This window comes from Amia ocellicauda, unplaced genomic scaffold (assembly GCF_036373705.1).
Source record: "Amia ocellicauda isolate fAmiCal2 unplaced genomic scaffold, fAmiCal2.hap1 HAP1_SCAFFOLD_198, whole genome shotgun sequence".
NCBI lineage: Eukaryota > Metazoa > Chordata > Actinopteri > Amiiformes > Amiidae > Amia > Amia ocellicauda.
In genome coordinates, this window is record NW_027102761.1 from 36,355 (window position 1) to 52,894 (window position 16,540).

General features: G+C 39.0%; 1 protein-coding gene across 1 annotated transcript; it reads right to left on the bottom strand.

Annotated features, from left to right (window-relative positions):
- Window positions 1-605: 605 nt before the first annotated feature.
- Window positions 606-13,080, bottom strand: LOC136724925 (DCN1-like protein 1). The gene is made up of 7 exons (XM_066697468.1): window positions 12,949-13,080; window positions 11,258-11,474; window positions 6,216-6,384; window positions 5,682-5,812; window positions 5,489-5,571; window positions 3,894-3,990; window positions 606-1,152 (listed from the first exon to the last, which is right to left on the bottom strand). Exons 1-7 carry the CDS (start codon window positions 12,949-12,951, stop codon window positions 1,076-1,078), a joined length of 777 nt encoding a protein of 258 aa, XP_066553565.1. The 5' UTR covers window positions 12,952-13,080; the 3' UTR covers window positions 606-1,075.
- Window positions 13,081-16,540: the final 3,460 nt, after the last annotated feature.

The following is a 16,540-nucleotide window of genomic DNA, read 5'->3' on the forward strand; positions in this document are numbered from 1 at the left end:
TTTTCTGTGATCTTCCGGACCTTTTGGTGTTCCTGAGCTCACCAGTGCGTTCTTTCTTTTTAAGAATGTACCAAATAGTTTATTTTTTTTTTGCTATCTCTCTGATTGGTTTGTTTTGATTTAAAAGGCAAAACTGAAGGCAAAACACCCAAAGAACAAGCAGGAACTAAAGACAGCATGGGTTCCAGTCATTGACTGCAAAGGATTTGCAAACAAGTACTGAAACTCACATTTTAATTAATGATTATTTTAGTTTGTCCAAATACTTCTGAGTCCCTAAAATTGGGGGGGACCACATCTAAAAATGGGTGTAATTCCTACACTGTTCACCCAATTTGGTGATGAAAGTCTATACTTAAAGCACATCTTGTTTCCTGTGGTGGTATAGAGCCAAAATGATGAAAACTGTGTCCTTGTCCAAATATTTATGGACCTAACGTTGTATGTGTATGTATATATATATATATATATATATATATACGTATATATGTGTGTGTGTGTGTGTGTGTGTGATATGAGAGAGAGAGAGAGAGAGAGATAGAGAGAGAGGGAGAGAGGGTTAAAAATGATTTTTTAAACCTTACAATAAATGATTTGTACTGGTCTGTCACTCAATATTTATTTTATTAAAATGAAAGATGAAGGAAAGCCAAAGCAGGAATGTTGCCTTAAAAGGAAAACATTAGGTATGTGACATTCGTTAACAGACCCTTGGGCTGCGATTGAGTTGGGAGTTGTGCTTCATGGGAATAATGGCTGCTTCAAACAAATGACACAAACCTACCACTGGTAAAAGAACATTGAGAATGGTCCAGAACGCAGAAGTCAACGCCAGCTGGTTATAATAAATACAAAAGGAGGCCCATATTAAAGACAGAAGCCCAAACCACCATTAGATATGCCTTTGAATGTCTTTTCCATGTAGTCTCAACCCCTTTGGGATAGAAGGAAAGACTGATCTTCTTCACCTCAATCCAACCATCAGCGTTTTGTTTTAGTTTTTATCTCAACTGCAGTTTCAGATGTTGTTTTCTTGTACAAAATATGTACATTCCACAGGAGGTTTGCTCCAGTACTAGACTGTTGTACTTTTTGTCCCAATCTGAGGTCGTGCAAACTCCACAAAGTCATCAATGAGCACTGGCCAGGCTCCTAAAGGAGAGAAGGAATAAATAAATAAAAGTTTAAAATACTGTAAAAAATCTAAAGCACAAACAGTAAGCCTGCACAACTAAAGTGTTGATGGTGAAGTACAATTGGAGATCTGTTGCGTCTGGATAGATTTACACTGCTGTCTCGATCTCACACATTAAGTAAATCAGGGCCCTCATTTATCAACATTGCATAGAAAAAGTCTAAAATTCACTCTTATGTCAGAATTTAGAAATGTTCTTACTCACAAGAAAATTGGGATTAAGCAAGCATGATTCATACGCACAGTAATAAGTTGTCAACATTGATAACTGATTCGTAATCTCCTTGCGCATGCATGCTTGTGACCATTTGCATACAGAACCGTCCTCAATTAACCATATATGGTAAGACAATATCCCTTTAAGTGCAAATGTGCTACTCTGTTGGCAAGAAAGTTGCATAATGGCAAAGGTGGTCAAGGTGGTCATTTCAGACCATGAAATCAGGGGTGTGAAATGAAAATCCCATCTAAAGACAGGGTTCATAGTCTGGGGATCCCCATACACCAAGCAATTTTTAAAATGCTGTGCTGCATTGTGAGCATTTCCTTAATTGAAATGCTTAGAATGCAGCACAGGACTCAAAGAGCAGATTAACTAGAAAACCTGGATATTTGAATGGTCTTATTTACAGATATTTACAAATAACCGTTTCACTTTCACTTTCTCTTCTTTAGCATTAGTTTCTTCAGTTTAATGCAAATTAAACAATGGTACAGGCGTAAATATAGCTGTGTAACATGTTTAAACATGTAACACAGGTTTCTTGCATTACATCTGAACTGTCAGTATGGCCAAAATTCTAAAAATATTTGGAGGGAATATGAAGAGTGTGCAGGTGTGTTGTACTATAGGGTTCTACTTTCAGGATAAGTATTGCCCCTTGTGACACAGAGCAAAACTTTGTACTTTTATTGCCTCTTAGCTAACAGTAGATTACTAATATAGCTGAGTTTTCAAAACAAATGAAAATGACATCAAGTGATGTATTTAGTATTTGTCACTGTTCAGTTTCAGACGATGATAATACAAAAAATCGCATTATAGTAAATGTATTTATGTCACAATACCATGTCCATGGCTGGGATTTAATCTAATGTAATCTATTCCTACACACACAATAGAAAATTATACAATTGTGGCTTTATTGTATTTCATCTAATGATAATAAACTAAAAAACTGTGCATCATAGTGGTTACGTTTGGTGTATAGCAGATGGGTCATAATGTTTATTTAATGCACCGCGCTGTCGGCCCTATACACATAAGTGGACGCTGAAAAAAATATTTGCATTGATCTGTTATTCACACATAAGCAAACATATCAGCATTGATCCACCAGCTAAATGGTATCTAGATATCACCTGGATAAGGGCGTCAATAAATAAATAAATCAATCATATTATAATAATCACTACACAGCTGTCATCAATGGTGGCTTCAGTTTTATTTTATATTTTTTTCCTTCTACTCATATTTGTAACCGTTTTGAAGCAAAGGCTTGTAGTTTTGTAGCAGCAGGGAGATTTACAGCACAGATCACCAGATTGTTGTATATATGCTTTCAGGAGCCCTCGCTGCCCCCCGCAGGACCATCTGCAACTTCCGCCCTCCAGTTTCTCTTAAATAACAGACACTGTGGTTGTCTCGTGGTGCCTCTCGCGCTACCTGCCCATCTCGGAAGCCATGCCAGCATAACATATCTACTCCCCGTTCACAGGTCCTGGTATTTTAGATTTAATTCAGCGAGAAGCTACGCTGCAAGATTCCCTCCTGCGATTCTCCCTCAACTTTTCGCATTCCTATCTTCTGAACATTTTTAATTTAATCGGGGCCAAAGTCTGCAGAATTTCGAAAATTGACAGATTTTTCACACCCCTGTGAAACTGAATTGCTTTGTACTAGCTGAGGTCAAGTCAAAACAGAACTTTTTGGTTTGCTCAGTGTTGACCAAAACAAGAAAACCCTTGAGTGGTAACAGGTGGCACATGCAGTGAATTCTGCATCTACAAAGCTGAAAGTCTGTTGTAGAAATTTTAAAAAATATTTAATCTGAAAGTCAGAGACATTAGTTCAACAGGGGGGGGCAGAGCAACAACGCCCTCCCCTATGGACCAGCGCAATGCCAGCATCATTGGGGATACAGTGCTCTCTGGGATCAGTGATGTCCTGCTATCTGGAGACACTGATAACCATCCTACTCCCATTACAGACCAAGCGTATTCAGAAAACGTACCTTAAGGTAAAGAAACAGCGAAGCTTTCTGATCATATTATTTGTATTGGCATGTTAATGTTACCGCTATTTGCACTATTAACTAATGTGACTAGTAGAAAACATCTCTGAATTGCCCCCGTTTCCCTATTCTACCACTACATTGTCTGCATATGCATGGTGAAAGCTGTGCGTAGATGTATGCACGATCTCAAGCAAACGTCTGAATTGGTAAGTCTCGCACTTTACTTTGAATAATCGTGCACATGCTTTAAATACAGAGTTGAGCGTATACAGCCTTCATAAATGAGGGCCCTGGTGTACTGAGTTGCACCTGCAAACAACACAGCAAAGCGAAATCAGACTCTCCTCTTCCCATTTGTTATGTGCCTTCATTAATTTTAACCACTCTCTGATTCCTCTGTAATAATGGCATTGAATGTACACACATCCTTCCACCCATCTATGCACATGCACTCTACATACCTTCCTCATCATAATTCGACATGTCATCAGCTATCATTGTACTAAAGTCTAACAGAAGGTTCCAGGTGTCTTTCGGTATTGATCTTTTATGGTGCTCCTGAGGAGGAGGAGGGGAAAATCAAGTCAATTATATGCATGAAATTTTAATAAACAAGTACTGTATTAAACATCAAGGCTGAGAAAATAGTAAAATAATACATACATATATACACCGATCAGCCATAACATTATGACCACTGACAGGTGAAGTGACTAACACTGATAATCTCGTTATCATGGCACCTGTCAGTGGGTGGGATATATTAGGCAGCAAATGAACATTTTGTCCTCAAAGTTGATGTGTTAGAAGCAGGAAAAATTGACAAGTGTAAGGATCTGAGCAACTTTGACAAATTGTGATGGATAGACGACTGGGTCAGAGCATCTCCAAAACTGCAGCTCTTGTGGGGTGTTCCCGGTCTGCAGTGGTCAGTACCTTTCAAAAGTGGTGCAAGGAAGAAAAAGCGGTGAACCGGCGACAGGGTCATGGGCGGCCAAGGATCATTGATGCACGTGGGGAGCGAAGGCTGGCCCGTGTGGTCCTATCCAACAGACGAGCTACTGTAGCTCAAATTGCTGAAAAAGTTAATGCTGGTTGTGATAGAAAGGTGTCAGAACACACAGTGCATTGCAGTTTGTTGCGTATGGGGCTGTGTAGCCGCAGACCAGTCAGGGTGCCCTGTCCACTGCTGAAAGCGCCTACAATGGGCACGTGAACATCAGAACTGGACCACGGAGCAATGGAGGAAGGTGGCCTGGTCTGATAAATCACGAGTTCAAGGTGTTGACTTGGCCTCCAAATTCCCCAGATCTCAATCCAATCAAGCATCTGTGGGATGTGCTGGACAAACAAGTCCGATCCATGGGGGCCCCACCTCGCAACTTACATGACTTAAAGGATCTGCTGCTAACATCTTGGTGCCAGATACCACAGCACACCTTCAGAGGTCTAGTGGAGTCCATGCCTCGATGGGTCAGGGCTGTTTTGGCGGCAAAAGGGGGACCTACACAATATTAGGCAGGTGGTGATAATGTTATGGCTGATCGATGTGTGTGTATATATATATATATATATATATATATATATATATATATATATATATATATATATGTCTCACAGTCCGGACATTGCAATTTATTGCCCTGGCCACATCTGTAGTCATCATGCCTCCTTGCAGCATGCTTAAGGCATGTTCACACAAATGAGCAGGGACCCTGGGCATCTTTCTTTTGGTGTTTTTCACCAAAAAAAAAAGGTCTCTTTAGTGTCCTAAGTTTTTATAACTGACCTTAATTGCCTACCATCTGTAAGCTGTTAATGTCTTAATGACTGTTCCACAGGTGCATGTTCATTAATTGTTTATGGTTTATGGCATGGAAAACATTGTTTAAACCCTTTACAATAAAGATCTGTAAAGTTATTTGGATTTTTCAAAATTATCTTTAAAATACAGTGTCCTGAAAAAGGGATGTTTCTTTTTTTGCTGAGTATATATATATATATATATATATATATATATATACAAACACACACACAAGATGTCAGATTAACTTACCAATAAAAATTTATTCCACAGGTCCAGGAATTTGAATCTTCCTGCAAGTACTAAATTCCAATATGCAATTGCCATTTCTAAATCTGTAAGTAAATACATATTAATTAGGTTTAAATACTACACTTCAGAAACCAAAATGAAACATGTAGAACTGAAAAAGAAATGCAATAAAATAAAGCAAAGGTACACATACCTAATCCTTTCTGTCCTGGGTTCTTTGCAAAATTAAATGTAAACTGATAAAAATCCTTAAACTTCCCTTGGTCTTTTAACTCTTGTTCCATTTTTGGCAGCTGTGCTTTTAATTTTTCTATATTGTCACACCTTGAGACACAACAGAAAAGTGGCATTAGTGCAGGTCATGGTGAGCTCTCAGAACAGACATTCCCAGTGTGGAGCATAGTCCCCAGCCACTGCAGCTGCACACTGGTACACAAGACAGTCACCTTCCCTGCTGTTCTCACTTCTACTGTAGAAGGAGACCTGAAACTGATGGGCTTGTCCTCTCAATAGGGACAGCAGTGAGACTCCCTATTGAGACACAGAAGTTTCATCCCCTGCAGGTCCTGCTACAGAGTTACAGGCCTAGGTACAGGAATGTGCTGGTGACAATGCAGAAAAAGTATTTTCAATTGCATTGTAACTCAAAGGCCTTGCACACTCCAACATAAAGTAACACCTGATAACTCTCCAGTGCCAATTTCTTAAAACCCCAAATGTGTCTTACCCTTGCTCACTCATTCCATCCATAAACTCCTGTTTTGAGAACTCGCACTGCGTTGCTGCTCTGAATTTCCAGGCAATAATCAGCACACTTATACTAGCTGGATCAAGGCCAAGATCATCACAGAACTGCTGGATCCCATCTATACCAATTTTGTTATCATCTTGAGGATCTAGGCAGAACAAGGACAGGACATTTTTAGCAGATCTCACAACTGTTCCTGCAATTCACACAATACAAATTTGGCATGTAATTTCCCCCTTCAAATTTCCTTTGTCAGTTGACAAATTGACAAATTAAATTAAAGGACAAACCTGAATAAATGATTTGAGGAACATAACAAATGCAGATGCCTCCAAAGAAGTGTACTGCATGATACAATTAAGCATTAACATCCTATCATGCTCTGTGGCATGTATAAAAATGCTGAAGCAGGCCTAACTGACCTCAAGATGGCAAGAGGAAAGGAGCTAAGTGACTCTGAAAGAGGGGGTCATTATTGGGGCACAAATAACAGGAGCTTCAGTCACAAAGACTGCTCAACCGGCTAGTGTTCTCGACAAGTGGGAGAATGCATCTGTGGCGTACACCGAGAAAGTGGTACAGGCCCGACTGCTTGACCCCTACAGTGAGGGGGTCCAGAGGCCCTGTTATGCTGTGGGGGGCATTTTCTTGGCATGGGTCCACTTGTCCCCTTAGAGGGAAGTGTCACTGCAAATCATTACAAAATTCAGAGTGATCACCTTTATCCTATGGTGAAACATCTCTATCGTGATGGGAGTGGTCTCTTCCAGGATGTCAATGCCCCCATCCAATGGGCACAAGGGGTTACTGAATGGTTTGATGAGTATGAAAATTATGTGAATCATATGCTATGGCATTTGCAGTCACCAGATCTCAACCCAATTGAACACCTATGGGAGATTTTGGACCGACTGTTAGACAGCGCTATCCACCACCATCATCAAAACACCAAATGATTGAATATCTTTTGGAAGAATGGTGTTCAATCCCTCCAGTACAGTTCCAGAGACTCGTAGAATTTATGCCAAGGCGCACTGAAGCTGTTCTGGTGGCCCAACACCTTACTGAGACACTTTATGTTGGTTTTTCCTTTGTCACCCATCTGTATGTATGTATGTATGTATGTATGCACAGTATCGGTCAAAAGTTTTAGAACACCTAAATTTTTTCAGTTTGTATTTAAATGTACGCAGTTTAATGTCTCAATGTATTCTTTCTACAATGGAAATCAAATATTGTTTGGAAAGTTCTTCCCAACAATGTTGCAGAAGTTCCCACAAATGTGTTGCACTTGTAGATTGCTTTTTCTTTCACCCTTCTGTCCAGTTCATCCCATGTTTTGGGTCATTATCTTGCTTTAGGATGAACCCCTGACCACTAGGTGTATACCAGAGAGTATTGCATGGTGCAGCAAAATGCTGTGGTAGCCGTTTTGGTTCAGGGTGCCACTCACTCTGTGCAAGTCGCCGACTCTGGATCCAGCAAAAGAGCCCCAGACCATCACCTCCTCCATGTTTGACAGTTGGTGTCACACACTGAGGACCCATCCTTTCACCTACTCAATGGCATACAAAAACCCTGCGTGATGAACTGAAGATTTGAAATTTTGATTAATCGGTCCATAAGACCTTCTTCCAGTATTCAGTAGTCCAGTGGTGATGCTTCATGGCCCAGGCAAGCCTCTTTCTTATTTTGCCATCTTAGCAATGGCTTCCTTACTGCCATTTGACCTGTCAAATCTGCAACTCAAAGTCTTCTCTTCACAGCTGAAACAGAGACTTGCTTACTTCAACCAGTGTTAAGCTGGTTAAGACTCTCAGAAACTGATTCTGTGGCAGCTTTGGCTCTGCCAGACTTCTTCCTGTCAGTTTCCTCCAGTTTCTAATTGCCTTTTGATGGTGTAGGAAACTGTACTTAAAAACTATGCTTATATTTCAATAAATAAACAGAAAAATGGGGGTGTTCTAAAACTTTTGACCGTTAGTGTATGTGTATATGTATATATCTATATGTATATGTCAACAGTAATGAAACTTCTGTCACAAAGAATATGAAAATAAATTTGACAATGGTAGTAGATACTAATTTGACAAAACACTATGAACACCAGAGAGAGAAAAGAGTTTCGCAGCATCCGGAGATTATCTATAGAGATAAGCGGTCCAGAGGAGTCTTAGGAACCAGGACAGTTCCGTCTGCACTGGTCAGAAACACCTGCCCTGGCCTGGAGTCAGGAGTCAGAGATGAATTAGCAGAGTATTGTCACTTCAGTGATTGTCATAGCTGCATGCTCTCCACAGCAGTAAATTAAAGGATTACTCCTAATCAATCCACAGCAGAGTGTGAAATGTGTTTTTTATACTGCTTCTTGACACTTTCTCCATTATTTCCAAGGCCCCCGTGGATACTAGATACCCAAATAATTCCACCACATGACTAATGCCTCGGTTCCACTGGCTTAAGCGTTCGTGACAGACACGTGTCAGAGCTTTTTGTAAAACCAGGCCACTGTAGCAAGTCCGTCCCTGTTGTGGGAGGAGCAGAGCGACTGTGGGTTTGGTTTGTTTCAAACAGCAAACAACACTACGAGATATAGAGCCTGATGTGGAAAGGACTTTCGTGTGTATTTTATAATTTATGCTTTACATGATTGGAGACAGCGTAATAAATACAAGTTCATGTTAAGAGATATTAGAAAAAACTTGTATAGACAACTTATATTTAGACAAGAATTACATAACAGCATAAGTGCACATCTTATTCAAATTCTTCTGAAGATTATTATTCACTACTATAGTAGCAGGCTTCATGCATTATGCATGTTATCTGAAATGAGTGGGGAAGGAACATTTATATTTATATATATATTTCAAACAGATGAGTTCATAACATAGTTTATTACAGTAAGTTGCAAAAAGAATGAATTTTAAAACATTTACTTTTAAACATCCGTTTATTAACACCATCTGTATTTCAAAGATTAAAAAACTTCAATGGAAGAACAAAGACCGAAAACAACATTACGAGCGACAGAGTCTGATGTGGAAAGGACTTTTGTGTCTATTTTATTCTTTATGCTTTATGTGATTGGAGACAGCGTAATACACTTTTCTGTTACGACATTAAGAAGAGCTAAACGTGTATAGTCAACATTATATTCAGACAAGCATTACAGTACCGTAAGAAAACGTTTCCATGTGCAACAATAAAATAAATATTTGCTATTATTATTGTAATCATCATCAAGATATGTCTTTTAAATGGCACAACTTCACTCCTTTAAGGTATTACTCTTACTACAGATTTGTAACTGCAAACAACACTTTTTGCCGTATTATTTTTAATTTACTTAGCAGACATTCTTAACCAGGGCAAGTTACAGTTTAAACTAAATACACACATTTCACGAAACAGTAACAGCAGCTGCAATATAGCAGGTTATAAGTGTGCATGTTTCAGTCATGGCATTTATGGGCTATGGACGCATTTATAAAACCAGTCCTTCATATTTTAGAGGGAAACCCAGATCTGCTGTATTTATTTATTAATTCATTTAACTTGTAAATTGGCACACGTTAACTAAATCCTGTTCACCTTCATACTGAGTGTCTCTGCGGGGATGTTATACAACAGACCTGCACACCATTCACAAAATGACAGCCTGAAACACCATCCATAAAATATTAACAAAATCGGCTGCTACCGCTACGATTATTTATTTGTTTGTTTATTTTTAACTAGTCAGGGCACTGCACCGTGGTACTGTGAAATCCGTGTTCAGCAAGTTTTTAATACACTTGGATATTAACTGTAAGCAGTAATTGCTTCTGTACATGGATTTCACCCCATGCTGCTAATAAAACTGTAATTTCTTCGTAATCCCACACGGCACTTGAGATTGTATTTTCTGACATAATGTCGCTAATCTCTTCCCCGTCTGTCTACAAGTCAAGCACACTTCCACTTCTGAAAGCGAAGTATTTCCTTAGTGGGCGTGACAGACGCTTACGGCCACGTCTGGCAGCAGATAGTTAACCGTCCACAAAACCTGGATGTGTCCAGATGCTTAAGCCAGTGGAAACACCCATTTAAGCGTCCGCCAGTGGAAACGGGGCATAACTGGGCACTTCAATTTCAGCAGCTCAAATGTATTGCCTTTTAAGTTGTGGTCTCTAATAATAATCTCGTTTTACAAACTGACTATTAAGATACCAATAGCATTTAAAGAGTCTAATGTAATTTTTTATATATTTTATTTAGTAACAAGTATCACAGTGCTGATAATAAAAAGTCAACTTTATATTCAATATCTCTACATTACAATTATGCATATCTCTTCACATTTTACCTTAATTACAGGTTATATACATGTCAATTTAAATAACACATATCACTTTTTTTTTTTTACCTTCGTCGGACAAAATCCCAAATTGTTAATACCTCAAACTCCTGGCCCCTAGACTGGCACAAGAGAGCGCAGGACAATACACAAGAGCCCTCCCAAATGAGCACTTCTGAGATACCCTCATACATGCACACTGCCAGCTTACAGCACAAGTCGCAGAGGGAGGAGCTGGCAGAGCTTAGCCGATCATACTAGCAGAGGCCAGGCACACATGTTGCATGTGAGGATGGCTGGTCACAGCACAGAACACTGCTCTTCAGAACCTCTCTCCAAGGTACTAGCACAGGTGATGATGTACATCAGGGGTGTCAAGCTCCAGTCCTGGGGGGGCTCAGTGTCTTCTGTTTTTTGACCCAACAGGAGCTCCCAATTCATTTAATTTAATTCGTATACCCACTTTATTTAGGCTTATTTTAGATTTTCACATTTTAAGTTAAATATGTTGATTGCTCAAGATATTCTAGCCACAACACATTTAGGCATATAGATAGATGTGATTCTTCCACTTAATTGTTTAATTTGAGAAATTAATGAACAAGGACCTAAGCTGGAACAAAAAAACTAAATTTATTGTACGGGTCCTGTTTTGAAACACAGAGGAGACTGTTACCCTTACCTCTGTACCTATTGTAGAGCTGCTCTAGCTTCTTCCTGTCCAATATTCCCTTCAGGCTCTCTCGGATGTAAAGTTCTGGATTTTGGAAAAAATTGTCAGTGGCAACATCTAATTTCCAGTCATTCTGTGACAAACAGCTCACAGCAGTCTTTTCACTGGATTGTGTGAAGATCACGAACTGACGAACTTTATCCTTTTGTGAGGACTTCAGCTTGTTCTGAGGAAGACAGACATACATTTTACACTGAGCAAGAGACAATTTGGTTTCTCTTCTACCATATATATTACATCGTTTTGCTACCCTTTACTTACAGTATAATAATGGTGTCCAAAAAATTATAATAAACAGAACATTATCAGTACATCTGGCCAATATCAACCAATTTTAAAACAAGTGTACACATAAGGTACAGTTTTAGTATTTAGGTGAAAATAATACATTTCGTTTTGTTTTTCATTTAAAATAAATAAACAAACACACACGTGTACACCATGCTTTAAGAACACACAACAGACTTGGTGTAAACGTTATAAATGCAGGCTTTACAATCTGGAATTTAAAGCTACCATCAAATGCATACAATATGCTTCATCCAAGTAAATGACCACCACCGTGTTTCTTTGACCAGCGTAACGAATAGTAGATGTGCCTGGTGGTGAATAATGTGTGTGTGTATGCTTAGATAAAAAAAAAAAATCCCAGTAGTAATCGCACCAACAATACTGCTCCAAGCCGTCTGAGATTTGTGAGCAATCGCGGAAAGTAATGTAGGGAACTTATTTTGCTTGGTATTGTTTCGTAAGCCCGTCTCGTTTCTGTGTTAGGTTTAAACTTTTTAAAAGCTTTTGTGCCAATGAGTATTGGATACTGAATACGTCCTTATAATATTGCTTGTACAGGTGATGTACACTCCGATACCTTGACCAAACACCATTGTTCACTTCTTTCATAATAGTAGCTAACTCCTACCGAGTAGCCAGATAAACTGAGCCATTCTGGGTAAAACAGTGTGTGTGTGTGTGTGTATATATATACATTATATATATATATATATATATATATATATATATATATATATATATATATCACAGACACACACACACACATATACACACATCAGTTTATTATTCAGTGGAGTTAATTTGCTCATTTGTAAGGATCATTATGATCTTTATTGTATTTTCAGGCTGATTTGTGATTATAACTAGCCTCAACCCTGGTAAACTTAATATTTTTAATTAACAAAATGATCAAACACCATCAATACACCACACTTCAATAGTATTATTATAGAATAAATTGACAACAGATTTAATTTTGTGTATGGTTTTAACAGTTACTATTTGTAATGAAACCGAAGCTTACTGAAGCAGTAACTACTGCCTAAACACGCTTAGGCCCTGTCAATCCACGGTCCTCGAGTGCGTATGTTCCCCGAGACTTGTTTCCCTTCCTAGTGGCAAAGGCAAAGCATGTCGCCTCAGAGCCAACCGGCGTCTTCTGCTTTACAGACAGTACTAACAATGAATTGAAACCCGGTACCAAAGCACAGTAAACTCCAGCCACAAAGAACACCGTGTCTAAACCACGATTCGTTGGGGCTTGACGTTCGGTTCGATCAATACAAATATATGAGAGACTTAAAATATAACATAAAGACACCACAAAACAAAACTGAATTTTCACTTACCATGTTTGTAATTGACAAGACTACCCTCTCTCCTCTCCACTACCTCTTTCCTGGTCATGCGCAATGCCTTACAGTTACACTACTACTGCAAGCGGTGGTGCAGTGTTCGTCTCCGGGAATAGTGAAGGGCTCGAGTACAGACCCCGCAAACCTTAGGGTCCGACTCTGCTCGCCCGCAGACAAATTTATTAATTTAAACAGAAATAATGTCCCCTACATGACACGGAGAGCAGATGCTAATGTATCAAAACCACCGTCGTCAAGTTTCCATAGGTTCAGTTAGTTTAGAATGTAGACTAAATTGTATCTAGTCTTATTTATGGTAGTAGTAGTAATTCTGTGAATTACAATGTTATATTTTCCTCATGTAAAGTATTTGCATATTTGTATTAAATGTATTAACAGAATGGTGTGCTGGCTGTCAAACTATAGTAACATTTGGAAGTGTCTATAATGTCTGTGTTGTGGGCCGTAATCGCTGCACAGAATTCATGGCCATATTATATATATATATATATATACACACATACACAGTGAGGGAAAAAAGTATTTGATCCGCTGCTGATTTTGTACGTTTGCCCACTGACAAAGAAGTGATCAGTCTATAATTTTAATGGTAGGTGTATTTTAACAGTGAGAGACAGAATAACAACAAACAAATCCAGAAAAATGCATTTCAAAAAAGTTATACATTGATTTGCATGTTAATGAGGGAAATAAGTATTTGACCCCTTCGACTTAGTACTTGGTGGCAAAACCCTTGTTGGCAATCACAGAGGTCAGACGTTTCTTGTAGTTGGCCACCAGGTTTGCACACATCTCAGGAGGGATTTTGTCCCACTCCTCTTTGCAGATCCTCTCCAAGTCATTAAGGTTTCGAGGCTGATGTTTGGCAACTCGAACCTTCAGCTCCCTCCACAGATTTTCTATGGGATTAAGGTCTGGAGACTGGCTAGGCCACTCCAGGACCTTAATGGGCTTCTTCTTGAGCCACTCCTTTGTTGCCTTAGCTGTGTGTTTTGGGTCATTGTCATGCTGGAATACCCATCCACAACCCATTTTCAATGCCCTGGCTGAGGGAAGGAGGTTCTCACCCAAGATTTGACAGTACATGGCCCCGTCCATCGTCCCTTTGATGCGGTGCAGTTGTCCTGTCCCCTTAGCAGAAAGACACCCCCAAAGCATAATGTTTCCACCTCCATGTTTGACGGTGAGGATGGTGTTCTTGGGGTCATTTCTCCTCCTCCATACACGGCGAGTTGAGTTGATGTCAAAGAGCTTGATTTTGGTCGCATCTGACCACAATACTTTCACCCAGTTCTCCTCTGAATCATTCAGATGTTGGCAAACTTCAGACGGGCCTGTACATGTGCTTTCTTGAGCAGGGGGACCTTGCGGGCGCTGCAGGATTTCAGTCCTTCACGGCGTAGTGTGTTACCAATTGTTTTCTTGGTGACTATGGTCCCAGCTGCCTTGAGATCATTAACAAGATCCTCCCGTGTAGTTCTGGGCTGATTCCTCACCGTTCTTATGATCATTGAAACTCCACGAGGTGAGATCTTGCATGGAGCTCCAGACCGAGGGAGACTGACAGTTATTTTGTGTTTCTTCCATTTGCGAATAATCGCACCAACTGTTGTCACCTTCTCACCAAGCTGCTTGGCGATGGTCTTGTAGCCCATTCCTGCCTTGTGTAGGTCTACAATCTTGTCCCTGACATCCTTGGACAGCTCTTTGGTCTTGGCCATGGTGGAGAGTTTGGAATCTGATTGATTGATTGCTTCTGTGGACAGGTGTCTTTTATACAGGTAACGAGCTGAGATTAGGTGCTCTCCCTTTAAGAGAGTGCTCCTAATCTCAGCTCGTTACCTGTATAAAAGACACCTGGGAGCCAGAAATCTAGCTGATTGATAGGGGATTAAATACTTATTTACCTCAATAACATTAAAATCAATTTATAACTTTTTTGAAATGCGTTTTTCTGGATTTTTTTGTTGTTATTCTGTCTCTCACTTTTAAAATACACCTACCATTAAAATTATAGACTGATAATTTCTTTGTCAGTGGGCAAACATACAAAATCAGCAGGGGATCAAATACTTTTTTCCCTCACTGTATATATATATATATATATATATATATATTGTTTAATATAATTTAAATATATACTTTTATTTTAATACCAATATATTATTTTACATAATGGTAGCATATACCCTATGAGGACATATTAGTAAAAAGTAATATAGGCTACAAGATATTACCAAAAATGCTTTAGATCAATTCAAAATAATAGGTGCTTTCTTTAAATAGTATTATTTAAGACACCTTTTTCTGAGATTTTCTTTTTCTGACTGGTCTGCAACAAACCCAACATTTACTTCAGAGACTTCTTCATGGAGACTGGGTAAAACAAGGAAAGCTGGAACAGTAGAAAGATGTACAAAGACGTCCAAAACAGAAAAATACTTATTCTGGGCTTTCAGAAACTTGTGTTTTAATTAAAAATTTAATGTAAATAATTAAAATGTAAATAATATTAAAAATGAACTTTAATACTAATAATAACAACAACAATAATAATAATAATAATAATAATAATAATAATAATAATGTATACACATTTTCTACAATGTGTTAAACTGAACAGAATTTGTAGAAGTAATAGTGGCATTAAGGTACAATAGTGCTACAATAGTTTCATGCTGGGGAACTATTTCTGGAACTGATAATAGAACGTTCTCATATTTAAAAAAATGACCATGTGAGGCGTGTGGGTACAAATGGATTGTCCAGTCAATACTTAATGTGTAAAATAAAGAGGTTTAATTTTTAGTTATTACACGGAAAAACAATAAAAAAAAACAATAATAATAAAACGACGTGAGGGAGTGCTGGGGTTAACAAAACCAAAGGAGCCATAACTGGGTGCTGGGGTTAACAAAGGAGCCATAACGTCTCAGTCCTCTTCGAGTGAATCTAAAAATCTGTAGAAACACAGAGTACACAGAAAAGAACACAATTAGTAATGCTCGTCATTCCCCAAACCAAACGGCATGTCCTTTCAAAAATTCTTCTCCCTCCCGCCTTGTCTCCGCCTTCTGCCTAGGACCAACCCTGAACACAGTAGGGCGTTGCCTTTAGTCTGCAAAGCCCCACCCCGGTAGTCAGTAGAACACCAATTCCAGACTAAGGCTGCGTCTCAAATCGCATACTTGTTCCCTCGTTCCCTTCCCTTGCGGGGCGGATGTACTACGGTGGCCATCTTAAGGGCTGTCCCAAAACCTTAGAGAACGAGTGAAGGGAGCCTCCTAATCGAGCTGTTTGTGCCCTTCAGTGCTCCCTTCAGCGTAGTGTACAAAAGAGCACACTTATGCGGAAGTGTTTTAGCGCTGAAGTCCCAGAACTCTTTGCGTTAAAGGCGGAGACAGTTCAACTGGGAAAATATAGCAGCGGCGGGTGCATACACATGTAATGTTAGCTACACAGTATTAGACATTTTTAAATTATGTATCAAGGAAATAATACGTATATAGATAAATTAAAATGAGTATATAATCATGATTTAAATATATGATTAGAAAGTTAAACC